The 26,625-nt window shown below is 43.9% G+C and overlaps 1 protein-coding gene across 14 annotated transcripts in view; it reads left to right on the forward strand.

Annotated features, from left to right (window-relative positions):
* Nucleotides 1-753: 753 nt before the first annotated feature.
* Nucleotides 754-26,625, forward strand: part of CELF4 (CUGBP Elav-like family member 4) — an 800,084-nt gene continuing 774,212 nt past the window's right edge. For 4 of the 14 annotated variants that reach the window (XM_083466079.1, XM_083466075.1, XM_083466080.1 and 1 more), the window contains exon 1: nt 967-1,339. In XM_083466079.1, coding sequence (XP_083322205.1) covers nt 1,060-1,339 — 280 coding nt within the window. In that variant the 5' untranslated portion in view covers nt 967-1,059. Of the gene's footprint in view, nt 1,340-26,625 lie in introns of all 14 variants that reach the window. The other 10 variants (XM_083466081.1, XM_083466077.1, XM_083466082.1 and 7 more) reach the window with 7 other exon arrangements.

Genomic DNA, 26,625 nt, shown 5'->3' on the forward strand with positions numbered 1-26,625 from the left:
TCACTATCATATCACCACCACAACAAGAAAAGACCTCTGACGTCCAGGTTGCCTTCATATCTGTAGTTCTTTTATTAGCAATGTTTTAGGAGAGAGAGGATATTTAAAAAAAAATAATGAGAGAGAGATTGATTTAAATAGTTAAAAAAAAAACAAAAAACACCTCGCCAGCATAACCTCGTTTTATTTGGGCTATTTTGTTTTTTCTCTGTCTCTCTCTGCTTTTCCTTCTCAAACAAAAGGCTTTCTTTTTCCTAGCCATTACTGGAAGGAAAAGTCGAGATGGTTGGGTTTGCAGAAGCTGGAAAATAAGAATAAGGATAATATTTTTTAAAAAATAAAATAAAAAAAATAAGAAATGCAAAAAGAAGGGGGAGCGGCCCTACCCCCATAAAAAAATATTAAGGAAAAAAAAATTACGAAAAATCGCTTGGCTTCTGCAAAATGCAACCGCTCCCCGTTTGCTCGGTTACCACAATAGACATTGACTCTCTCTCTCTCTCTCAAAGAACCATGCGCCTGACGCTATTTATAGCCAAGGCAAGGACTGGAATCTACCACTGGGCAGGCAGACGGGGGTGGGGGTGGGGTGGGGGTGAAGTGGGAGGAGGGGCGAGGGGGTTCGGTGGAACCAAAGCGAAAGAAAGTGCCCCTCCAGCCCCCACCCGCCTCCCCCCTGGTCTCCGTCCCTCCCCACCCCCGCGCGCGCCTCTCCCCCTCCCTCCCGCCCCCTACCCCCCAGCCTCACTGGCATTTTGAACCGATCCAGCCTGTTTAAACGGAAAGGACAGAGATCCTGGCTGTTCAATGTATTAAAAAAAATCAGTTCAGACCTAGAGAGCGAGAGAGAGCGGGAGAGAGAGAGAGAGAGAGAGAGAGAGAGAGAGGGTGGAGTGAATGTGTGTGTGAGAGAGAGTGTGTGTGTGTGTTCCTGTGTGAGAGTGTGTATGTGTGCGAGAGAGAGAGGGAGTGTGTGTGAGAGAGAGAAAGAGGGAGCGGGAGAGAGGAACAGAGGAAGCGAGGGGGGGTGGGAAAAAAAGGAAAAGAAGATTTTTCTCTATGTATATAAAGATGGCCACGTTAGCAAACGGACAAGCAGACAATCCCAGCCTCAGTAGCAACCACACTAACCCCAACACCAACGGGCACATGAACGGATTAAATCACAGTCCAGGGAACACATCCACCATTCCCATGAAGGACCACGATGCCATCAAGCTCTTTATTGGGCAAATCCCTCGCAACCTGGACGAGAAGGACCTGAAACCTCTCTTTGAAGAGTTCGGAAAGATCTATGAACTGACGGTGCTGAAGGACAGGTTTACTGGCATGCACAAAGGTGAGGTCCGCTTCTTAACTTTCCCCCTTATTCGCAGGGGCTTGGAGGAGGGGAGAGTCCGGGGAAGGAGGTGGTGCTGGTGGGGGGCAGATCCTGCTAGGTTGGAAGCCCATAAAGAGAGGAGGTGGGGGTGGTGGAAGGCTGATCTCTTATAGATCCGACTGATCTCCAGGGTGGGGGAAGTTTAAACACAAATGTAGCTAGCAAGAGCCCACCAGGGAAACGAAGGGAGGGACCGCAACTCTCCATAAGGGTGTATGGGAAACGATGGACGGAGCTGTCCAGCGGCTCGTGGTGCTGAAACGGGCTGCTGCTATTTGGGTTGCGCGGACTCTGCCCAAACACAGAGGCGTTGGGTAGGTGGGTGGACGGGAAGGAAGCGGAGAAAGGGAGGTGGTGGTTATTTTGCAGCCGGTCCCAGACCAGACAACGGCGGTCCCTAGAAGAGAAGGGAAATTAATAGGGCGGGGGGGGGGGAGAGGAAGAGAGCGAAGGAACGGGTGTTAGGATTTTCTGCTCTTTTGCTAAGAAGTCCTCACCGTGAAATCCCAAAGAAGAAAGAAATCGGCAATGTTGTGTGTCTCTGTATACTTAGCCAGCTAGATAAAGAGAGGAGAATTACTGAGAGGGGAGAAGAGGTTTTTAGCGATGCATCCGGAGCGAAGCATGTGTGGGCTGTTCAGGCATCCACTTCTGGAGACGGGGGTGTGGGGGTATACCTCATTGGGTCAGCAGCGGAGAGGGGAGCTCAGGAACTTTTTAATGACGGTGATCAGAGTTTCCTTTTTTTGAGGGGAGGGATGGAGTAGGGGGGTGGGAAACCGTGCTGTGGAACCCGTCTGCTCCTTTCTTCGGCTTCTTGTTTTCATCACTCGCGGGGGTTTGGGATGGAAGTCCACTAGCGTTTCCCTTCTCCTTCCTTCCACCCGGGTTTCCCCTGCAATGCTTCGGTGTGTAGTTTAAAGACCACAAAAGGGGAGGAAGTGTATGTTTGTTTGGGGGGTGGGGAGTGAGGCTTGCGAAAGGCATGCCAGTGTATCGATCGCGTTGCCTGAAAAGTGGGACTGAAGTGAATAAGTTGGATACGATTGACCTAAAGGACTGGTTTAGGCATAAGCAAGTAGATAAAGTCTGGCGGCGGAAGAACTGCTTTGCCCTACTCGGGGTTTTCTCTGTTTGCTTTTTCTCTTATGGGTTTGTCTTTCCACTTCTCGGTTCAGAAGAGGTAATAATAGTAACAGTAATAATGTAGAATACATGGGAAACTTCAATAAGGGAGAACCAAAATGTGGAAGAAGTGCATGGGGCTGGGCTGGGGATCTAGCCGTCAGAATTCCCTTCCCATTTCAAATCCCAGAAAAATGCTTCCCAACGTGCTAAGCCAGCCGTGTGTGTCCAGCAGTAAATCTTCAAAAAGTTAATGGCACGTTTTGAATCCCCCCCCTCATGCCCCCAATCCGCTAGGGGATGGTTATGCAAATAGAAAGTTATTTTTAAAAGAGGAAGAGTTGATGTTGCAAAGGGGTGGGGGAAGGGAAAGGGAGAGAGGATGCTGCACAGGAGAAACTCTGGGGGGGGGGGCAACTGACAACTGCCTTTCTTTCCTTCACTACAGCCACCACCCCCCCTCTCCTCTGCAGTCACTACAAACCAGAATCTTATTTTGCCATCCATTCAAGCTTTCTGGAAGGTGGGGTTCTTGAGGCTTAATAAGAGAGGTGTAGATTTGATGGGTAGCTTCATCCCCTTTGGGCGATGTCTGTTGTTGTTTTCTGGGTGGTGGTTGTTCTCCACTACCATCGATGCACGGAAAGTTTATAAAGCTTTTCTAAGTAAATACAAATTCTACATCAGGAGATTACTTGAAAGGGAAGAAAGAAGGAGAAGGACGTGTGTGTAATTCAAGGATCTTTTTTTATTATTTAATGGTTGGCTCATCGCTCTTTTATTTTCATTTAAGAAAGCACACATATTATAATTATGACAAAGAGTCCTGAACAGACGAAAGTCCAATAGATAATACCTGTCCTATTTTGTCTAGGTTTGGGTAGCCAGATGTTAACATTTTAACGACGAAGGAGGTTTCTTAAATCATTTATTTAGCATGATTTTAGTTTTAGGCTATTTTATTGTGTGCTTCGTGTAACCCACCCAGACCTCAAGGGATAGGAAGTGCCAGAGAAACTAGCTAAATGGGCTTTGTTAGAATCCAGAAAACTTGTGCCTCTTTCATTCAGCGAATCTCCATCCCACTCTCCCCGTTAAGCGTTTGCCTTCCCTGGGTTGCTTAGTTTTAGGGCAGAGTCTTGCTCAAGGCATGCTTAACTTTCACTCCTCGGCATCTTACTGTATTTCAAGGTGAATCGTAAGGACTGTCCAAGTGTCAAGGTATAAGCCCTTCAGGCCAATTTGCATAAGTACAAGCTTGTTTAGTAACCAGGTTCATTTTTTAATCTCTCAGAGCAGCGAGGGGAACGTACAGCAGCCAACCCAACCCAATCCCTCTCATTATTCATATGGCACGGCAGGAGGATTTACTGTGGTTTCCAAAGGCACCCAGGGCTGAAACTCCTGGCCTGATTTAGCCCATCTGAGAAGAGTCCTCTGTGATGTTACAGATTTGCTCACTAATCCTGATAAAAATGTGCCTTTGGCTACCTAGTGTGTGTTTTGGGGGGGGAATTGCTTGCCATTGCTGGTTAATTAGTGGAAAGTCAAAAAGCATGACAGGGCTTGGAGAAATAGGATCATATTTATCTTACCATTTCCCCCTGCCTCCCTCTTTTCATGACTGCATTTAAATCAGAAACTAATGCAACCATAAGAATTCATACAATTTCCTTCCTTCGTCTGCTCTGGTTGCTATACTATTCTCTGCTCATTCACATCCTGTAGTGGGAAGAAAATGCTTTCCATAGGTGAGGCAGGGACAAATACCTCTAGCGGTACTTATTTGCAGACCTCCCTAGGCAGGTATGTCTCTCACTGAAATAGCTTATGGAATGATTGAGAGAAGTGGCTTTGTTTATGAAGCCTGCCATGAACCTCTAAACATCGTATTAGACTACAGTCACTTATTCAGGGCAGGTAAGTGTGCTGAAATCCACCGAGTTACTTCAGAGTGCAGTGTTGTGGCTGTGTTTGTGTGTGAACACACGCACACCATTGGGTTTTGTTGTGCCTTGGCTAAAAGGTCTCACATAGATAGTTTACCGTGCAATCAAACAGATCCTCTTAGAAGGAAGTCCAATTGAGTTCAACAGGGCTTGCTCCTAGATTAGAAGGGACTCTGTCCACTTCCTGGGGATTAAGTCCCATTGTCAGCAGCATAGTAAGAGAGAAAGAAATGGGCACAACTAGTTTAAAGATGCACAGAAAAACTACCACCAGAGATCTGTCCTTCTCATTCAGGTTCTAGGAAGGTGAAATGAAATTTAAGATCTGGTAGTTCTATGCAAATTCCAGATAAAATATAATCTGTGTGTCAACTGCTGATTCGGCTTAGATCGGCATAGCGCTGTACTCTTTTTCCTTTTGTTTTTTTGAGGGGGCAGGAAAGTACTTGAGGAAGGTAGCCCCTGCAGGGATTTTGTTCACAGTTTATCTAGATCATTGACAGGCAGACGTCTTGGCAGCTCAAACCATCCCACCCATTTTTGCAACATATACAAACATACAAAGCGAGTTAGCTAATCAGACGCACTGACAACAAATTCATTCACAACTCCCCCACCCAATTCACGCTTAGCAGAGGCATCTGTTTTAGGTCTGAGTTACTCAGAGGCATAAAGGTTAGTGCTCTCAGGACAGACATATTATAATGCGTTATCTTTGGAAATAATTTAAGGCCAATTAAGTGGCATTTAAGCCTAATATTTATAAATGAATGAAATCAAAACAGGACCATCCCAAGTGGTTTTCAATAGTATTTCTTCCTATCCATGCTTGATTCGTAACCAAGGCCCGCAGTGCGCTTTTAACTGGGGTATACCATCTTTTTTTGATAGTCCTTAGGAAGTCAGGCTAGATCTGGTAGTGAGATTTAGCAAACACAAACACACATACACAGGGTTTAATGGGCTTTTAAAAGCAGGGTTGTGAGAAGGATCATAAGCATTGAGGACTCCATTACCCTGAAAGATAGGGTGTCCTTTCAAGTCTCATCTGAGCAATGCAGCTCATGGAAAATTGTTACTATCCATCACCAAGATGGTGGGGTGCGTGTCTCCCCCACCCCCCACAATAAAAGGCCAAACCTTACATTCAGTAAATATACATAGCTAAAAAGAGGTAATAAGGGGGAGAATAGTTTATTTCAACTGTTGTCTATTTCCCTTCTCAGAAACATAGGTCATTTTCGGAGTCGAAAACACCTGGTCTTATAAGTCCACAAATTACCCAATTCACAATAGTCTCTTTTATTAGAGAGAAGCCAGAGTGGGAGAGACAGATGTGAATTAAAGCTTTGTTCAACCTCAGTGCAATATCAGTTTTCAGGTTAGCTGTGAGATTTAGAAGTGCAATGATTGTTAAATTAAGATGCACTGTACGGAGCGATAAAAAAAGACTTGGGGAAATGAAAATGTACTCAGAAAGGGACACAGCTAAATACAGGTGTTGAATAAATGCCTCCATAATTGAAACATAAGGCTTGCGTGACTGAAAGCAACCTGCTTAGTCTTTAGTTGGGTTGTAATCCAGATCGAGTTTCAAAGAGGGAATACACATACACACACACAAAACAGCATCAAAGTGGGAGGGGGGTAGCATTCTACCTGCAGCCAAAAAGAACCAACTGTTAAACCAACAAACCACAGTGGGTTAGTTTTATGACAAAGGAATAATAATCCATTTTCCTTCTCCAATCGCAATACCCAGGAATGTGGAAGTATGTGGGTTTGTTTGTTTTTTAGAATGGCAAATGAAGAGCTTCCTTGCCTCACCCTGCCAAAAGTAAAACCTATTTGTGATAGTATTCCAAATAAATGTTGAATTCTTACTCACCCTTGCATTAATCACTCTAGTAATATTAAAGGTATCCTGGTGCGTGCTGTGTGTGTGTGTGTGTGTGTGTCTGTTTAAAGTTTCTACTTTAATGAATAGTTATCCCGTATTTTCTCCCTCACATAAGACCTATTGGCACCATAGCTGTCAACTTTCCCCTTTTCTTGTGAGGAATCCTATTCGGAATAAGGGAATTTCCCTTAAAAAAGGGGCAACGTTGAGAGCTATGCTTATTGCTCTAAGGGAGTTTGGAGATGAATTGAAGCATGTTCTCGCAGGTGTTTTATTTGGATATCATAAACATATTTTCTGACTCAGAGATGTGGAGAAATTCAAATTATTTTTTGTTATTCCACAATAGCCCACATTCCAATGTCTCTTATTGGCGGAAGAACATGGGCACATCAGAGGAGACAGGTAACAGGACAATTGCCTCCCTGTACCTTGAAGAGAACAAAGGAAAAGAAGGCACATTCAGACCAGTTGGTTGTGGATGTAACAAGGGATGACAATTCTGATTGTGAAAATAAATACTTTAGAGACATAATCACTGCAGCAATTGGCTACAGATGTTGGGCCTCTCGTGTCCTCGCACTTGGAAGGGCCTGTTCCTATATAAATCTTTCCATTTAAGATAATTAGGGAAGCCATTCTTCAGGAAAGGTATCAACTAGGACTTTAGGATTAGGCCCTGATTTTGCAAAACACTTTCTGTAGTGATATATGTAGATGCACAATCCTATTAGACTCCAGGATGAAAGATGGGGGTCTTTCTGTTTTAATCTAACTTGCTCCTGGGCTAATTTTAGTATAACAAGTCTCGGGCTGTTTTAATCACACTTCCTTTCTGTATTATTGATTTTTAATCTATCGTTTCCTCCTTTGAGGATTTTACAAGGGGAGGAAAGTGTGACAACAATAATGCAGAGAATAAGAAGTATAAGAAAGTTTGCAGTGACTTACTCAACATTGCTGAAAGCTGTTGACATGCAGCAAAGTAGTTTCCATGGAAAGGGTGTGGGGGAGTTACCATACTTTTGTTGACTGTGGCAAAAAGTTGGTAAGAATTAGTTGGTAGCCCATTGAGAACTGGATAGCACTGAGAGAAGGGCAGTCCTGACGTCTGCGGAAGAAGTAACAGGAACCCCGACCTGTTATTCATTGAAAGGTGCAGTCATGTTTCCCAATGCTGGTTTGGAAGTGGTAGTTTGGAAGGCTGTGACATCTTTTGCTTTTAGAAATTGAATGTGCTCCATGAATGCTCCCCCACCAAGCAGAGAGGCTTATGACTCCAAAGCAGTTGAGCTAGAATCCCATATTTATCAGCTGAGAGCCAACAACAGTTTGGTAATCTTGGGGAAGGGGTATATTATTATTATTATTATTATTATTATTATTATTATTATTTATACCCCGCCCATCTGGCTGGGTTTCCCCAGCCACTCTGGGCAGCTTCCAACAAAATACAATAGCCTATTAAACATTAAAAGCTTCCCTAAACAGGGCTGCCTTCAGATGTCTTCTAAAAGTCTGGTAGTTGTTTTTCTCTTTGACATCTGGTGGGAGGGCATTCCACAGGGCTGGTGCCACTACCGAGAAGGCCCTCTGCCTGGTTCCCTGTAACTTGGCTTCTCGCAGCGAGGCAACCACCAGGCGCTGGACCTCAGTGTCCAGTACATTCACTTCCAGTCACTGACTCCAGACAAACAACAGTTTTATCCTGAACTGGAGGTATCTGTGAATTGTAGCAGAGTTTAGATTTGAGATTTTACAGTTGCTTCTTGTGGTCATGGTAAATGTTTCACATCTTACTACTTGTTGATTCTGGCTTAAGAGCTCAATTGCACAGACAGAGAAACCACTTTGTTCAGCCTTCATAGTGATGGACCTAGAGGTGCAAAGTGACCCTCATCCTTGGTTCAGTCTACCAGAGGAAGTTGTGCAGCCACAAAGAGAGGGATCAAGGTTTCCATTACGGCCATTGGTTTCACTCTTGTGGTGTCACAAGCACATCCAGAAATTGCAGCTCACAAACTCAAATAAATTCTGCTATATATGTATGACATAATAACTCACATAAGCCAAGACCATTCCCAGTTCATGATGGCTTCACTCCATTAAGCATCAGTTGAGCTGCCTGTCTGGATCTATCATTGCTCATAGATGAGCGTGCATCGAATTGTGGTTTCCAGATGCCTCTTTACAAACAGATGTTTACTCTAACATCTGTTAGTGCCGCTTATTATAATTATTTGGATCAGGCTCCTGATTCCTTGGAAATCTTCTTTAAGGGGAACCAGAATTGTTTCTTGGATTCGTGTGTGGCCATTATTATTCTGGTTGTCACAGATCTTTAGGCATATTCAGGGCAGTGTTTGACAATAGCAAAGTCAAACTTTAACAGGGCCCAACAATTTATTTGTAGAAACTTCTCCTTTTAGAGATGCTGGTGCTGTGAATCTTCCAGGGCCAGGAACCTGTTTTATGCTTGGAACTCCATTGTACTGAAATGCTTTTTGTGCCCTTCTAAATGCCTCAAGATATTTCACCTGGACAGGCCAGATGAATCCACCTTGAATTTCACTTGCAACAAAAGTATGTAGTAACTCTGCGACAACTGGTAAAGCTTACTTTTAGATTTGTGTCACTGGCTAGACTGAAAGTTAAAAGAGAAAGGTGTTGCTTTGGTCTGACTCAGCCCGGACCTTTTCTATCCAACTTTCATAGCCATACAAATATACAAAAATATGATTGGATGCTGTTCGAAGGAGAGGGGGAGTCTTAGACCCCTCCTCCTAAATGCTGTTCCGCTTGCTTGCTGCCGCAGTGCCTGGCATGAGCTAAAGAAAGGGTGTCATTCTGGACTTCACATTTGTTTGTGTTTGTCATCTGGTGCCACTGCTGGGATGCAACTTGCGGGCGAATGCGGTTTTTTATTGTGCATTCATTATACACAACTGACATCTTCTCTGGGGTGGGGAGAGAAAGAAAGAGAGAGAGAGAGAAGTCTTATTATTGCAGCTCCTTAAAATAAAGACGGATGACAACTCAAAGCCTCTTGAATAAAGTGCCCAACCGTATGTAGCGGCTAAAAATAAATCATAATCAGCTGGCAAAATGAATGGCGAGACATATAGATATAGACATTGTGTTAGGTTTGTCAAGACGGAGCAACCAAAATATATTGATCAAGGTGAGGGAGGAGGCAAAATGATAATGAACTGGACTCCAGCAAGATTTTAATTGACAATGACTCCAGTGAACCAGTTCTGGACAGTGTATATAAACTGACCACAATGCAACTTTATTGCAAGTTGCTCGCCTTTAATTAATTGTCTCCTTCGTTAAGACTGACTACAGATCAAAGGTTTTAAAGATACTTAGCAGGTTCTTAGTAACGAAGCCTTCAGATGCATTAGAAATATCCGACAGCTTGGCCAATGAGGCGTACCAATTTCGATCTACCTCATCGTCGTGCATTTATTCCTTCCTCTCTGCTTGAGCATGGGCAACCTTTGCTTAAACTTTAACTATTTCCTAGGGTAGCCACCAGAGCCTTAGGGGAGGGTGGGGTGGTGAGGCTGCCACATCGTAGGTGCCAGTTAAAGGCAATTCTGCAAAAGATTTCCCAGCAAAATTATTGGAAAGGAAAGAGCACAGAAAAAACATTTCTAAAATAAGGCAAAGGAAGACAAACGTTGGTATTTGGAGCCATAACTTCATGTAACATCAGCCTGTCTGTGTCTATAGCAACTTGTTTCAACTCTAAATCTACAAAAGGTTTATTAGCCAGGCTAATGTTGTTCCGATTAACTTCATATATACATATACTAGTTAAAATGCATATATGGAACTGCTATTCGTTAGTGGAGATATGGTGCACCTATGCATAATTATGCACATTTAGATATGGTATTTTTCATAGACAGAATCCCAGCAAATACAACTATGTGGCATGTGCAATAAGCAAACTTGCAGTTTAACAGTAAAAACTAAGGAATATATCAAAAATAGATAATTACATAAATATATCAAATTCACCCAGGTAGGAAACTGCAGGAAAATTTGGGTAAAGTTTTCTTCTTCTTCTTGGGCTCTTAAAAAGAGGCACTGCAAATCCGTGCAGATTTTACCCACACATTTAACACCCGAAATAATCTGTAGGTTGTGTGGCTTATACTGCAGGAACAATGGGAAAACAAAGTCACCCACAAAATACCTGTCCAGACTCTACATACATTTAAATTACAAATGTGTGCCACATACAGACATAGTTTTGAGTGGGGGGAAAACACACACATAAGGGATGAAATATTTGTCTACATGAATGTTCTAAATGTGGTGTCTGCCCTGTTTAGCACTGAAATTTGGGACATTGGCGTAATGAGAATAGGATTGTTCATATTCACATATGAATGCTTAAATCCATTAAAGTTTAGACAGTTCTCTCTCATCCTTTCCATGAAATGTTTATAAGTTTGCAAACTTCAAGCTTAAATCACGAATTAAGCTGGATTTAATACTGTTGAAGTTAGTTTTTGATCCCTGCATGCTCAAGAGCACACAGCCGGCTTCTTAAAACTAAATAGATTTTACATATTTTTTTTTTACACTTATTTGTGATTGCTTGGGTACCGGACATCGCATGTTGTCATCTTTTAACATGATGTCACACTCAAAACAACACTCCTATATTAATGGATCATTATCCAAAATCTGTTCCTTTTTGCAGAACTGGAAGAGAACTCCTTTTCATTCCGATAGTTTTCATGGAAGCTCCAGAAACACGAGAGAAAAACATGATTGTGTGCCCATAATGGGCACCTGTAGAGATATGAAGAAATGTAGATATGCAAAATATGCATATTGGCCCATAAAATATTTAAGAACTCCCCCCCCCTCACATGAGCATTAGTAGTATTCCAGGTACAGGTGCGTCCCGCTGGTGCTAAGGGATATGCATCTGTTTTCCTCCTTTCTGAAGCGGATTTTGCAGGCTTCGCTCTGTGCGAAGGTGGCAGGTGACTTGAAGGCTGCTGGAGAGCCTTACATGCCAAGTCGAATGTGATACGTAGCTGTTTGTTCATTATCCTAATTTAATGATACAGTCACACCTAATTAATCCATGTCTGGTTTCCTTGTGTGCTGTGTCTGGGTCCAGGGAAAAGGATAATTTCAAAGCTAGCCTGGCCGTTTTTACAGCGCTGTGGGTATCTGGACCTTTGTGTGAGGTTTTTGTCAGCAGCAGGTTTAAAGCCCAAAAGCTTTGCAGTTTTCAGACGATCTGGGGATTGACTGTATATTCTGGCATTCTCCCCCCCCCCCCCCGAATGTAGACACGCATGAAACACAGAGAGAGAGACATACGTAAAAGACCCAAGTCACATATGCACAGAAATGTTTTTCTCCCATCCTTTGCTGTTGAGCTCAATAGCAGTATACAACCCGCTCTTCAAATGCATGCACAAATTTATTTGTTGGTCTTATGCAGTGTGGCATTCGAAGCAGTCTTCAGGTAATTGTAAGTGCTATAAAACCGTGCATTTTTTCACCGAGAAGGAGATCATCAAGCAATCTATCACTTGGGATCTGTGGGAATCTCCCGATTATATTACTTTTGTGCCGGACTTTAATTGGCTGATCATCTTAGGGGCAGGGAAAGGAGGGGATGATTCTGAAGCTCTGGAAATGAGAAGGATACAGTTGCTAGTTAAAGATTTTTTTTCTTGAGGAGGGGGAGGGTATCGCAACACCACCTTACCTGCAACAGCAATAGCCGTAAGGTGATAAATGTACCGGCGGTGTTCCTTTAAGGATCTGCGGGCGTTCTAAGGAAGATCCAATCCCAAAGGTGGCCATTTAGCCGTTCATTATTAATAGCATCAATAGTTTGGTTGACCAGCCGCACCAGTCCGTGTATATAAAGGGACTGCTGACGGTAACGTTCAAGGAGGGCAGACGATGCAGAATTTACAAAATTGCCCACATGTAATATTAATTGCATTGATTGCTTCTAATAATATGGTGAAGTAACGATGTTTTGAAGTGCTCCTTGGAAGTGCTGCAGGAGACACAGATACCTTTCTCCTGAGCCAATTGTGTCCGGGCTAGAAACTCCTTGAAAGCTAACCCATGGAAGACTCACAAGCCCTGCTTATTATCCCTTGCCCGTTTGGAAGCAAAAAGATCCTTCATTCATTCTTCCTTCCTTCCTTTCTTTCTCAGCAGTTGGTTTTTTAAAATAATAATAATAATAATATTTTGCCCAGTTTCACCGCAGACACTGGAGGATGACATCATTTCTGAAGCTCTCCCCACCCTCTAACTTAACAGCTTAAGTTGGAGTGGGAAGAGGCAGATGTTGGCTTTCTTGCCAGCCCCCTCCCACCCGAAAATGTGAAAACAGAAATATAAGACAGCCCAAAGGCCTGATCCAAAATGAATTGGATTTTCAAACAATACTTGTCCCCTCCCTTGGTTTTGCATTTCCATAAGCATCTGTAGTTTGCAGTGTCCTATCGATCAAGACCATAAGTTTGGAACTGTTATGCAAGCTATTATTCATGGGGGAAAGGAACTAGCTACAATATGCATCCTGACTGCCATATACTCAGATAAATCTCATCATCGCAAGGCTCACTTGCTTTACAGTATACTAACTACTCCCTCTTCAGCAATCCACACCTATCTCAGCACATCATTGCATTCATTCGGTTACCCCATTCAGCTTGAACAGTCTTACTCTGGCTGCTTAGGATGGTTCATGTTTTACCCTAATTCTCTGGGATACTTTGCTCATATCTTGCTTTAGTTTTCTGGTATAGTCAGCTCACGTGTATCCTTAGCTGCCCAGGCTAGGTGGCTTGTAACTAACCCTTGTTGACTGGGATGTTCTGCTACTTGTCCTGGACAGGCAGTTTGCATGACGCTCTTTGTTAATTTGACTGGGAGAATGAAAGTGCTTGCTTTTGCAGAGAGAGAGACAGAAAAGAAAGCTATTGTAAAGCTATTTATTTGAACAAGTGCACTAGCTAGGGATTGGATGCAAGGCTGATTTCTTCCTTTGTTATTTAAAGAAATTTATAGCCCACTGAAAATGGCTGATGGGAAAAAAATAAAATATACAATATGTGAATGTTTAAACAGAAGTCCATAGTGCAAAGGCCTCCTGAAGTAAAAACATTTTTACTTAGCCTCTGAAATGTGGCAGGGACTGTGCTTGCTTGATTCCTAGTGGGAGAAAACTCCACAGAGTGGGGCTCACTACACAGTTGTGTTTTTGGTCTATGGGGAAACCACTCATACGATCTCACTGATGAACTCGAGCCGTGCTGTGAAACATGGACCAAGTTGAAACATGAACTAAGTTGTACACTAGTACAAGAATATTGAACCTGGCCCAGAGAAGATGGGAAGCCACTGCAGAACTTCCTAACCCCTGTCTCATGTTTTGGCAATAGTCATCTCAGGGAGCACCTGTTGGGGGCAGCTGTGGGAAAGAACTATTTTGGGATGGAGGGAATCACTGGCATTGATTATCTGGAAAGGTGTGTCCGTGACTGTGATGGTACTTAAGTAGCTATGGTATGAGGGGCTCTGGAGATAAGTCTGGGAGGGAGGGAGGGAGGGAGGGAGGGAGGGAGGAAGTGGTTGATGCTCAGGCTGACTTGGAACCCACTACACTCTTTCTATGTGGTGGCTCTCACTGGCTGCTTGAATGGGTAGCTTTGGGAGTGGAGTCATAAGAACAATACAATCATCAGACTAAAGACCCATCTATTTCAGCATCCTGTTTCCCCAAGGTGGCAAACTAGATGGCTCTGGAAAGTCCACAAGCAGGACATGAATGAAATAGCACTTTATGGAAGCTGTTTCCCAGCAACTCATATTCAGATGCCGGATGTCTCTGACTTTGCAAAGATGGCATTCCCTCGTACGAACCTACCTAGGCCCTGTGATCTTCAGGGAAAACTCTTCTCTTGGTCTCTCCACCCTCACAGGCATGTTTGGTGGGGTCATGGGAGAGAGCCTTCTCAGTGGCTGCTCCCAGACTTTGGAACTACCTTCCTAGAGAAGTCAAGCCAGCTCCTTCCTTATTTTCCTTCCATCGGCAGGTGAATACCTTTTTGTTCCAGCAGACCTTTAGGAACTGACTGTTTTTAAGGAAAGGAGTAGTGCTATTATGTTTTTACTGCTGTTGTTATTCATCTTTTTCAGTAGATTTGTGCCGTTATATTGTTTTAATTTTAGTAGCGTTAAATTACTTTTTAATGATCTTTTTTCCAGTACTTTTAGCATTTCAATTTTATCCGTGTTTTGTATTTTTATTTGTAAGTCGTTTTGAGACCCAGCCTGGGGAAAAGGCAGGATATAACAACAACAACAACAACAACACAGAAATTCATTCACTGTATATTTTCAAGCAAACCTATGTAATCCACCAGTTCTGAATTTATGTTCAGCATGAAATTGATCAGATTATGCACTTACTATTTGAATTTGGTAGTGCAGTTATGGGTCTAAAAATGCACATGCATTTTTTGTATGGGAGGGGATGCACACAAACTTATGTGTTTTAGAGGGAAATGCACCAAAAAGCATACAAAAAAACCATGTGATTCAGAGCAAGTGCATAAATGCATGCAAAATTGTATAATATAAATGCAAGGTTTTGACACGTTATTAAAAACTCTGCGAAAATAAATAGATAGAGCTAGGTGACTGAATGCATCTGAAACCAAAACATGGCAGTAATAGCCTGATCTTTCCTTCCCTAACCCCCATCAATGTTTGCTGGGCCAACTGAGTAGGGTGGGGTAAGGTGTCACTGTGCTCAGCACAAATGGATATCTGCTCCTGATTAACTCCAGCCATTTAGGCTCAAGCTCTGAAAGCCCCCTTGTGGGACACACTAGAGTGTGATGGAACTAACACGTGCATTGATGGATGCAGTGGTGCCTCGCAAGACGAAATTAATTCGTTCCGCGAGTTTTTTTCGTCTAGCAAATTTTTCGTCTTGTGAAGCACAGTGTCGGAAAAGTTTTGGAAAAGCTTCAAAAATCACCAAAAACCTCAAAAAGGCTACCACACCGCGTTCTATGAGTTGCTCCTCGAAGTCAAGTCGCAACTGTATTAACGGTGTTAAGAAAAAGGAAACAAACTTGCAAAAAACGCAAGACGTTTTCGTCTTGCAAAGCAAGCCCATAGGGAAATTTCGTCTTGCGAAGCAGCTCAAAAACCACAAAACCCTTTCGTCTAGCAAGTTTTTCGTCTTGCGAGGCATTCGTCTTGCGGGGCACCACTGTATATCTTCGCATGACTTTCTATTGTTTTGTTGCCTCCGGCTTTTTTAGAGAGAGGCGGTATATTATGACAGGCTAAATGAGTGTGCTCCACCTTTCCTCCAAAGACCTCAAGGTGGTGCGCAAAGTTCTCCCTCTCATCATTTTATCTTCACACCAACCCTGTGAGCTGAGCTAGGCTTAATGGCTTTGTGAGGACTAGAACCCTAGCTGATGCTCCAGCCACTATTCAACACTGTCCACAAACAACAAGGAAGACCCTTGACCTGCGGCAACTTTCTAAGCACTCCTGGTCATTTTTAAATGTGCACCATGTGCTCAGGTCATTGACTGCTGGCATGTTGCCTTGAATGGACCAGCACATGTAGTAAGTGCATTTTAGATGTACATGGAAACCTCACAAAGGTAAGGGCATTTCTCCAATGCTACCTATTGTATAAATCAAGAATAAAAGAAGAAATCATAGTTGCTTTGGGCAGGAATTTGTATATGCACATCATTGGGGAGAAGACAGCAGAAGCAGCTTTTGCATTCTACAAGCAAGCACAGGAAAAGTTAGCACCAAACTGAAAGCAAATAAAACCCAAGTCTTTTGCCCTTTGTTGCTTGGTGACAGCTACTGGGATTTCGCAAACTTCTGGGCCTTGCACTCCTGCTGGAATCGCAAGAGCCTGTGGTGGAAAAAGAATGCTGAAATCCCAGTGTCAGCCCCAGCTGTGGCCTCCATTGTTTCTGAGGTCTTTAAACATCACAAGGAATCTGTGTCTGTGAGTATTGTTGAAAGTGCAACTGGACTGTGCCGGTTGATGAGCTTTCCAGAACACAGAACCCCATAATAGTAAGGAAGGGCTTCATTGAGAGGCAGTACAGTATACCTGGTTTGCATGTAGAAGATCTCAGGTTCTCTAGGTAGAGCTAGGGGAGAAACCCTGTCTGAAATCTAGACAAGTTAGATGTACCAATAGTCTGACTCGTGTACAAGGCTGCTTGCTATGTTCCATCGCATGCCACGTTCAAGGCGAAAGACACAAAGGGGCAGATCTGAACCCTGCAATTTTCGGTTTAAAAGCATTTAACCCTTCCATGCATCCTCCTGCTGCTCCGCCGGGAGGAATCCTTTTGCGACGGTTTGCATAAGGACCCGGCACATGTCTGTCGAATCGACGGAGAGATGACCATGGGCTTCAGTTAGCTAAGGTTAGCCTTGTCGTCGTGGCAAAACAGCTTCCCGGTTGGCAGGGGTGTATGCCATTGCTCTTGATCCCCGCTTGCGGCAAGTCCCAGACAAAAGGTGTTATGTAAGGATAGAGCATTATTAGCAGAGGGAAGGGAGAGGCAGAGAGACCTGGAGGAGGAGGGGGAGAGGGGATTTATTTAAAAGGATCAGGAGAGGGACTTAGTTTCTCAGGGTACCTCCAGATGGCAGCTTTGTATGTTTTCTGCACAGCCCGTATGCGCTGAACTGGATGTGCAGGACAAAGACAGCGGCTTGCTGAAGCAAGTCGAGGGGTGGTGGGTGGGAAGGAGGGGTTAAGTGTGATTCATCTGTTATTGCAGGGCCCTGTTTGATCCATCTGCAGAGAAAGCGGGGAAGGAGCAGAGGCATTGCAGAATTAAATTTCAGGCAACTGTGGACCCCGGAGACCACAGTTATGGGTCTATCTCTCCTTTTCTCTTTTCGTTTCCCTCTCAGCCTCTCATTTCTCCACTCTTAGGTTCAGTTCCCCGTGTCACAACGCCAATGTGCTTTTTTTTAAAAAAAGAGGCACTTATGAAAATGAATCAGTTATTCCCCCGCCCCAATCTTTACATTTCTGCATGAAGTTCTCACCTAATACACACATTTTTTGCAGAGCCATTTTCCATACCTCAGTGCAATTGTGTACGCTTTCCCTTCTACAGTGGTACCTCGGGTTAAGTACTTAATTCGTTCTGGAGGTCCGTTCTTAACCTGAAACTGTTCTTAACCTGAAACACCACTTTAGCTAATGGGGCCTCCTGCTGCTGCCACGCCGCCGGAGCACGATTTCAGTTCTCATCCTGAAGCAAAGTTCTTAATCCGAGGTAATATTTCTGGGTTAGCGGAGTCTGTAACCTGAAGCGTATGTAACTCGAGGTACCACTGTACTAACATGTTTGTCTCTATGCATGTTTTGAGCCACTATGTGCATTTTTGTACGCATTGTGAAATTTGGAGAAGTTGTGGGTATTGAACGATGGCTGTGTTTCGATGTGCGTAGAGTTTCAGTAAGTGTGATTTAGGTACGTTCGCTGCTTAATGAAGACTGAATTAAATTCCTTCCCCATTCCTAAGGAACTGGAAGAGGGTTTGTTTGTTTGTTTGTTGTTGGAAGAGGAAAATAACTCCCCCCCCCCATGTTCAAATATTTTAAGAATGAGTTTGTTAGAAGCATCAGCTTTGATCAGTTTAACTGCTAGGCTAAGTTGTTGGATTAAGCAACGAAGGCAATTTGCAATCAATAGTGCTGTAGGTCATGGGATGGGTGGGGTAGAAGGAGGGGTCTGATTTGGTTTTGGTCATGTTCATGCAATAGAAAATGAAGCAAATATGTGGCAGGTGGCCTGTGCCATTTGCTTACTATTTTCAGTATTTTATGCCCCCCCCCTCCAATTATAGTTCCAAGGTGGCTTACAAATATATATATATGGAACAATTAAAATGCAAATAAAAGAAGAAGCTAAGAGCCACAAAATCACAAAAGCAGCATAAAAACGGCAGCAGGAGAAAAATTGCATTGAAGAAACTCTGAGAAATGAAGACATTTTGCCCAGCGCTGAAAAGCAAGTGAGATAAATACCAGGTTAACTGAGTAAGGATGTGAATCCTGGTCTCCCATATACCGACACTAACCATTACACCACACTGTCTCTTTTTTTTAATACTAATCTGCAATGGGTGGAGAAGAGCATAGTTGTCAACTTTTCCCTTTTCTTGCGAGGAATCCTATTCGGAATAAGGGAATTTCCCTTAAAAAAAAGGGAAACGTTGACAGCTATGGAGAAGAGGGATCCTCACAGAAGCAGAAATTGACACGTTGCCCCTCAAAACTGGCATCTGTAAGCACCTTGCATCAAAATCTAAAACCCATTTTAGTATTAATTGGGATAAAACTCATTTGAGCGAAGAACTGTGTTCAAACATTCAGGAATTGGGAAGGCCAGTTGAAAGCTAAGAGTGCTTCCTGGCTGTTGCTGCTTTTGGGTGTGACTCCATCAGCTACCGGCAGATCCAGGTCGCCCAGTGAAATTTGACTCGCTTCTCTGATAAACCAGACTTTTGTAATAAGGAAAATGACAAGGAAATGCACTGGGAAGTGTGGGATAACTCTCGCTTTGCCATATACATAGACCTGTAGAGTTTCAAATGTGCTCTACCTTTGAAGGTGACCCGGAAACTACAACTAATCCAGAATGCGGCAGCTAGACTGGTGACTGAGATTGGCCACCGAGACCACATAACACCGGTCTTGAAAGACCTACATTGGCTCCTAGTATGTTTCTGAGCACAATTCAAAGTGTTGGTGCTGACCTTTAAAGCCCTAAACGGCCTCGGCCCATTATACCTGAAGGAGCGTCTCCACCCCCATCATTCTGCCCGGACGCTGAGGTCCAGCGCCGAAGGCCTTCTGGCGGTTCCCTCACTGCGAGAAACTAAGCTACAGGGAACTAGGCAGAGGCACCTGCCCTGTGGAACGCCCTCCCATCAGATGTCAAGGAAATAAACAACTGTCTGATGTTTAGAAGACATCTGAAGGCAGCCCTGTTCAGGGAAGTTTTTAATGTGTGACATTTTAATGTATTTTTAATCTTTGTTGGAAGCTGCCCAGAGTGGCTGGGGAAACTCAGCCAGATGGGTGGGGTACAAATAAATTAATTATTATTATTATTATTATTATTATTATTATTATTATTATTATTATATTCAAAGGACCCATTTAGTCCAACCCCCTACAATGCCCCTGAATCACAACAATAGAATCCCTGCTGACGGCCCTCCTACCTCTGTTTAAAAATCTCCCAGAAAGGAGAGTCCATCACCTTCCAAGGCAAGTTATTCCACTGTCATCAGAAAGCCCCTTCCTAATCTTTATTTGGAATCTCCTGTCTTGCAATGTTCTCCAACCTCTTCACAAGAAAATCAGAAACAAAAAAAGCTCATTAAAATGGCCAATCCCATCGAATCCCCCGCCCAACAAATCCTTGTAAATGCTCCGTGAACGTGCCATCTGGTTCCTTGCCCTGAGTTCCAATCCACACATTAGCCCAAGAGGTTATGCGTCAGGCCAGTTCATTTTGTGATTTGCAAAGATCGAATCCCTGAACCAAGGTCGGGGGTACGCCTTCCCATTCTTTGCACTACGGCATTGCATGCTTCTAGCCTTCCAGAAATGCCTTTAAAATATGCCAAAAAGATGAAGATATATTTGAGGGGAGCACAGCTCAGGGTTAATGAGTAACTTGCTGAACGATCTGTGGGCTGCTGGCTCTCGCTGCAGCCCTGGTGTCGCCTAACAGTTGGAGACAAGTCTATCATCTTTTATGCCCTGCTTGTCAGGTTCTGGTGGCAGCTGGCTGAGGTTGGAAATGATGTGATGGGCTTTGGCGTGATTCAGATAAGCAGTTTTTGCAATCCTATGGAGGTAGCAGGGAGCCACAGTGTTTGGTGGATGGAGCTTCTAATCTTCTTTTTACCAACTGGAGAGGAGAGTCGAAACCACTGCCGATACTGGCCTTTTCTGAAAGAGATTACCGTTCATTTTGCACCAAACAGCCCAACCTTTCCATTAAAGCAGTAAAAAGTTTCTCTCTCTGCTCCCCACCTCACTTTTCTTGCATATGTTTATTGCTTCAAAATCCCACCTTCTGCTCCAAGGAGCTGCAGGTGACACACATGGTTCTCCCCCTCCTCATTTAATCCCCTCAACAACCCTGTGAGGCAGGTTAGGCTGAGAGACAGTGACTGGCCCAAGGTCACCCTTTGAGCTTCATGGCTGAGCGTGGATTTGAACCCTTATTTCCCAGACCCAATCTGACACTTTTACAGTTTCTCCCTCATCCTATTTCTTCAAAAGAGTGTATGATCTTTTTGGTCTCCCAGCTGTTCTACACTTGTTGTTGTTGAGTCGTTTAGTCGTGTCCGACTCTTCCTGACCCCATGGACCAGAGCACACCAGGCACTCCTGACTTCCACTGCCTCCCGCAGCTTGGTCAAACTCATGTTGGTAGCTTCGAGAACACTGTCCAACCATCTTGTCCTCTGTCGCCCCCTTCTCCTTGTGCCCTCCATCTTTCCCAACATCAGGGTCTTTTCCAGGGAGTCTTCTGTTTTCATGAGGTGGCCAAAGTATTGGAGCCTCAGCTTCAGGATCTGTCCTGTCCTCAGGGATGATTTCCTTCAGAATGGATAGGTTTGATCTTCTTGCAGTCCATGAGACTCTCAAGAGTCTCCTCCAGCACCATAATTCAAAAGCATCAATTCTTCGACAATCAGCCTTCTTTATGGTCCAGCTCTCACTTCCATACATCACTACTGGGAAAACTATAGCTTTAACTATACGGATCTTTGTTGGCAAGGTGATGTCTACACTAGCCTTCCCATTTGTGCTCATGGGGGGGGGGAGAGAAGGCCCACTATACAACCCATTGATGTGTCCCATCCTACCAGTGTCATCCTTCCAGCTTTCTGCCATTGCCTGTGATTTCCTGCTATAGATGCATGCTTGAATGACCGAGGGGGTGTTAGTGTCTGACTTGAGGCACTTTGCCTTCCATGAAAAGCATATGTCTAGCAATGCACCTCTCCCCTAGCAATGCAGATGTCGGGATTGGTAGCAGTCTGCTCCAGGTGTCTCCAGAGATCAGCATCTTTGAGGTCCTGGAGATTGAGATTGAGACCGTAAAGCAATTTTGCAAGTTAAGGGATCTGTATACATAATAACGCTTTTGAAAAGAGATGGGGTGTGGCTCCCCAGTTGTGGTGATGCTCCAATTCCATACCCTCCAACATTTCTCCGAATGGACATCGTAGGGAAAGTGGGACATTACGGGATCAAATCGGAAACCGGTATGGCTTCTCTAAATCAGGGGTGTCCCTGGAAAATAGGGAAACTTGAAGGGTCTACAACTCCCATCAGCTCTAGACAGCGTGGACAATAGTCAGAGATAGTGTGTGATGCATTTTAACAGTATCTGGAGAGGCCCTGGCTCTCCATTCTTAGTTTTATAACCGCTTTTGGGACATTTGCATCCTCAACGAATTCTGCATGCCTATCTCTTGATACATACTTTGTCAGCATGCAAAGAAAGTTTATATTTTCAGGAATGCCCTTAGGCTGATTTATCGATGTCCAAAAACTTTGTTTCTAGCTGCTGATTTTGGCAAAACACCATCATCATCATTAGAGCTGCTTTATCATGTGGCAATGTGATTTTATTGCTTCAGTGATATGACTATTTTTTAGAAGTGCTTTGTTAAGGAATTATCCTAAAAGGTTGAGCAGATATAAATGAACTAATAATTGTATTGTATGTTCATTATATTTATATTGTCCCTTTCTGCCATCATGGGACCCAAGGTTTCAGGCATATGAATGAAAGGTGGCTTCCCATCAGTTCCCATCTAGTTTAGGATTGCCCAAACTGAGTGGTTCTCCAGGATTTCAGACGGGTCTGTCTCACTGCTTTCTTGAAACCCACCTTGGGAGGGTTGGGTTGTTCCCAGCCTGGGCAGCAGTTATAAAATAAATCCAATCCAATCAATCAATCAATCAATTAATCAATAATACTTACTTACTAAATTATTTCTAGAGATGCTGGAGATGGAACCAGGTAGCCTTTGGCATTTGAAGATACCTTGAGTGTGATGATACCTGCCCCCATGGCCATACATAGTTATCTATATGGTGGTCAGAGTACTTATGGGGCAATACCCATAAGCTATGATGTCATCCTGGTGAAAACCTGTTTCCTTGAGTGCCTGCCCTACCTTGCCCCCCTTCCAACAATACTTTGGCCCTCTGTTGTTAACACTGAGTGGCCCGGACCTCATTGACAGGGATTCTCTCTCTCTCTCTCTCTCTCTCTCTCTGTGTGTGTGTGTGTGTGTGTGTTTGTGTGTGTGACAGAGAGGGAACAATGTGCATATCTTGCACCCCCTTGCATTTTACAAGCCCAATCTCAACAAACACACAGGTCTCCTGGATGGAGGATCAAGAGAGCTGTGTAAGTGTGCGCAGAAACTAGCCTCCTGTTTTTGCATTTTGGGCTTTGCCCTCTTTTGTCATGAGCCTCATCCACCACAGGCAAGTGGCCCTCAGATAATTGCCCAGAAAAGAATGTAACCCTTGGTTGTAAGAAGGTTCTAAGCTGACTTAGAATGAGCAGCGGAGTGGACCTGGTGGTTTTGTTTCTTTGCCCAGTTGCTATGATTCTATGGGCACTTTCTGTTACAAGAATTGTAGGGTATATCTGCAACATTTCATGTGGCAATATATATGCTATTGGAAACCACAACTGCTTTTGAGTCGCCATGACCACATGATGTATGGCCCTCTCACATTATGGGGTGGATACACACAGACACAAAAATGCTCGCTTTCATAATGTATTAAGCAACTTTCAAAGTTTCACAGCACAATTTTATATCAGGGAATTGGACTTTCTGAGACTTGATTGCATGAATTGAGCCAATATTGATAACCATGGTTACATTTTACAATTAGTCTCATTCGTTTCATCTAGATGTAGGCAGCAGCATAATTTGGAATACCATTTTAAGTATTTTCTTTTCTTTAGAATAAAATTTGTAAGCATTGAAAAAAAATATCTCACTGATAACAGTAACAGACATTTTGCTAAGACATCCTCACCCTTCAAAGCTCTTGCATGTAGCCTCACCCATTTCGCTGAATTTATTCCTTTCTTCCCAGCAAGGCAAATGAACACTACATTTGCTGCAGCATGATGGTTTGGAATAGGGATATTCATTTCCATCCTTCTGTGAATCATTCCCAGCTTTCTGTTTGAGGACAGCCGAGGAGTTGCTGTTGCTTCGGAAACGGGACTCAGTTGAAAAGCATCTGGGAGCAGAAGAGCAGATCTATTCAGTGCAGCAGAAATCTCACTCACACACTCAGGGAGGGTCGCTGGAGTGCGCTGTTACTCACAATCAGGTTTTGTAATCAGTTTCAGCAGGGAAAGTTGGAGAGTTTTCTTTTGAATGCCAGCGGAGAATGATCAACATCTGAAATGCGCTTGCATCTGAATCCCAAGAATCAGTGCAAGTCAGTTTCATCAAACCATGCCGTTTGGTTTGGGATGAACTCAACTGTTGCTCCTTCCCTGGCCATTCTAACAACACATAAGAATGGATTGCTTCCATTGGTGCCATAAGTGGGCACTTCTTACTCTGCTCCTGATGCTGGTATTTCCTTGTTAACAGATGTGATGGTCAACGCACCATCTTTTTCTGCATTGAATATATGCAGAAGTTCCGTTGTGCTTTGGAGAAAGGCTGTATCCCAGTGGCAGAGTTTCTGCTTTGCATACAGAAGGTTCCAGATTCAACCCCTGTCATCGCAAGCCAGGGTTAGGAATGGACCTGCCTAAAGCCCTGGCAAGCTGCTGCCAATGAAGACAGAACCGTAACAGATGGAACAATGGTCTAACATGGAATAAGGCAGCTTCCTATACTCCTATCCCACCTCTGCTTGAAGACCTCCAGTTGAGGAGATCCTACCTAACCCCTCTATGTAATCCGTTCCCTTTTCAAAGTGCTCTTACCATCAGAATTTCATCTGAAACCTATTTTTGTGTGTGTGTGTGCAACTTAAGCTCATGAGGCCCCGTTCTGCCCTCTGGAGCAGTGGTTGTCCCACTCTGGGGTGGGGCAAAGCAGAACTCAGGCTGGGTGCAAGGTGAAGATCAGGTGGATAATGGGCAAACTGAGGTGAGGCAAGGTAGGGTAACTCAGGCCATGTCCTAGAAACACAGAGCTCCAGTGTTGCTTCAACAAGGGGCAAGCTAGCCCCAGGTTCAGTCACAGATCCCTTCCTGAAACCCTGGACAGCCTCTGCTAATCAGTGTAGACAATATTGAGCCAATGGTCTGATTCAACAGGAGGTGGTTGCATACGTTCTTCTCTTCCATAATAGACTCATTTAAATATATGTTTCTCCTCTGCCCTAGTGCCCAGTCTCTAAGGGTGGAAGATCGGAAGCTGTCTTATGCTGTCAGACCTTTGTGCACCTAACTCAGTATTGCAGCTGGAAGACTTTGTGCATGCAAACCGTATGCTCTAGAACTGAGATATGCCCTCTTCCAACACAAGCAAGCTTCCTTATACTGAGTCAAAGCACTCGTCTATCTTGCTCAGTATTACTTACACTAGCTCTCCTGGGTTTCAGAGAAGGGTCTTACCAGCCCTATGTTAAGATGTTGAGGATTGAACTTGGGACCTATCGCATGCAAAGCAAATGTTCTGCCGCTGACCTGCAAAAAATGCTTTCCCAACATGCTTTTGTCCCCTGTGTGTCTATGCACTTCATTGCTTTCCATTGCCAGGCCTTGCAAAAGTCCATGGAGAGTGGGTGGTGGTGGGACCCTTGTCTTCCCACCTTTAATATTCCTTTCTGTTCCTCATCTTCTCTGATTTTATCCCCACCCCACCCCTTCTCATTTTCCCAGTGCAGTTTAGTTCACAAAGTGATTTTTTATTGCATCATCAATATCGTCTCCAGCCAATCACCAGCTTCGGATGCCCTTTGCCTCTCCAACAGCATCCGTAAATAATAACAAGAACTATTTGAACTTTCTGGTGGGTCTCGAGCCAAGTGCTGGAGCCAGCTTGATGGTCTCTAGAAGTCATTTGCCAATAGCTTGTATACCCCAATGGGTGCTGATTGCTCTGATGAGTCGCCTTGTTCCTGGAAGCTAAATCCCGGGGAAATCTAGCCTTAGGAGAATCACAGTGGTTCTTAAAGGGCAACTTCTGAACGATTTCCAGCAAAGCATTACCTAGAAAAGCTGGCATTGTTCCTCGGCGTGACATTCTTCTACTAATGCAAGTGTGCAGGGGGTTTGAAGTCCTGTTCTTTTCAAAAAAAGGAACAAACCCAACCTTCTACAGTACATTTTATTTCATTGTGCATACCTCAAGAAAGGCAGGGAGACAGGGAGCTAAGCTTTGTCTCTAAGGAAGGGCTAATCACAGTCCGGAATGGGGAAGAAATGTTATTTCAGATCATGTTTAAAGATAAACCTACCTGATTTGCATTTTCTGAAACAATAGGTGAACCACAACATAGTCATCCCCTGATATGTGCACTTCTCTGAATTTTGCAATGCTGCTCTCCCACCAAAGTCATGTGTACAAAAATGCAAATACTAGGGTAATGTGTGAATAGACATCTGCATATTAGTGAAAATAATACACCCAGAAAGAAACCTGATTTGCAATGAATGTGTATATTCGGCAAAACTTCATCAAGAATATTAGGAGAAATTCACACCTCCAAGTGTCCCTATTTTCCAGGGATAGTCTTGGATTGATAGAAGCCGTCTCCGTTTCTGATTTCATCCTGGAATGTCCCACTTTTCCTTAGGACACAGTGGCGTAGCGTGGGTTGTCAGCACCCGGGGCCATGCAAGTAATTTGCGCCCCCTAACCTGTGGATTTGCCCTAACCCCCAGATGTTGCACCCAGTGCGCCCGGCCCCCCCTGCACCCCCCACGCTACGCCACTGTTAGGACATCCCTATTTTAACTGAATAAATGTTGGAGGGTAAGGTAGAGCGACCCCATTTTCATCGGATAAATGTTGGTGGGTATGGAACAGGATGCCTCAAGGGGTTCCCCCCCCCTCCAAGCTGGAACTCACTGGAACTCAGTTTCATCACCTCTCAGGTGGGCGCTGTTGCCATTCTAAGAAAATGAGGGAGGAGTTCCTGGTGAGTTTCGGCC

The sequence above is a fragment of the Podarcis liolepis genome, assembly GCF_965112155.1.
Source record: "Podarcis liolepis genome assembly, chromosome: 11".
NCBI classification, from domain to species: domain Eukaryota; kingdom Metazoa; phylum Chordata; class Lepidosauria; order Squamata; family Lacertidae; genus Podarcis; species Podarcis liolepis.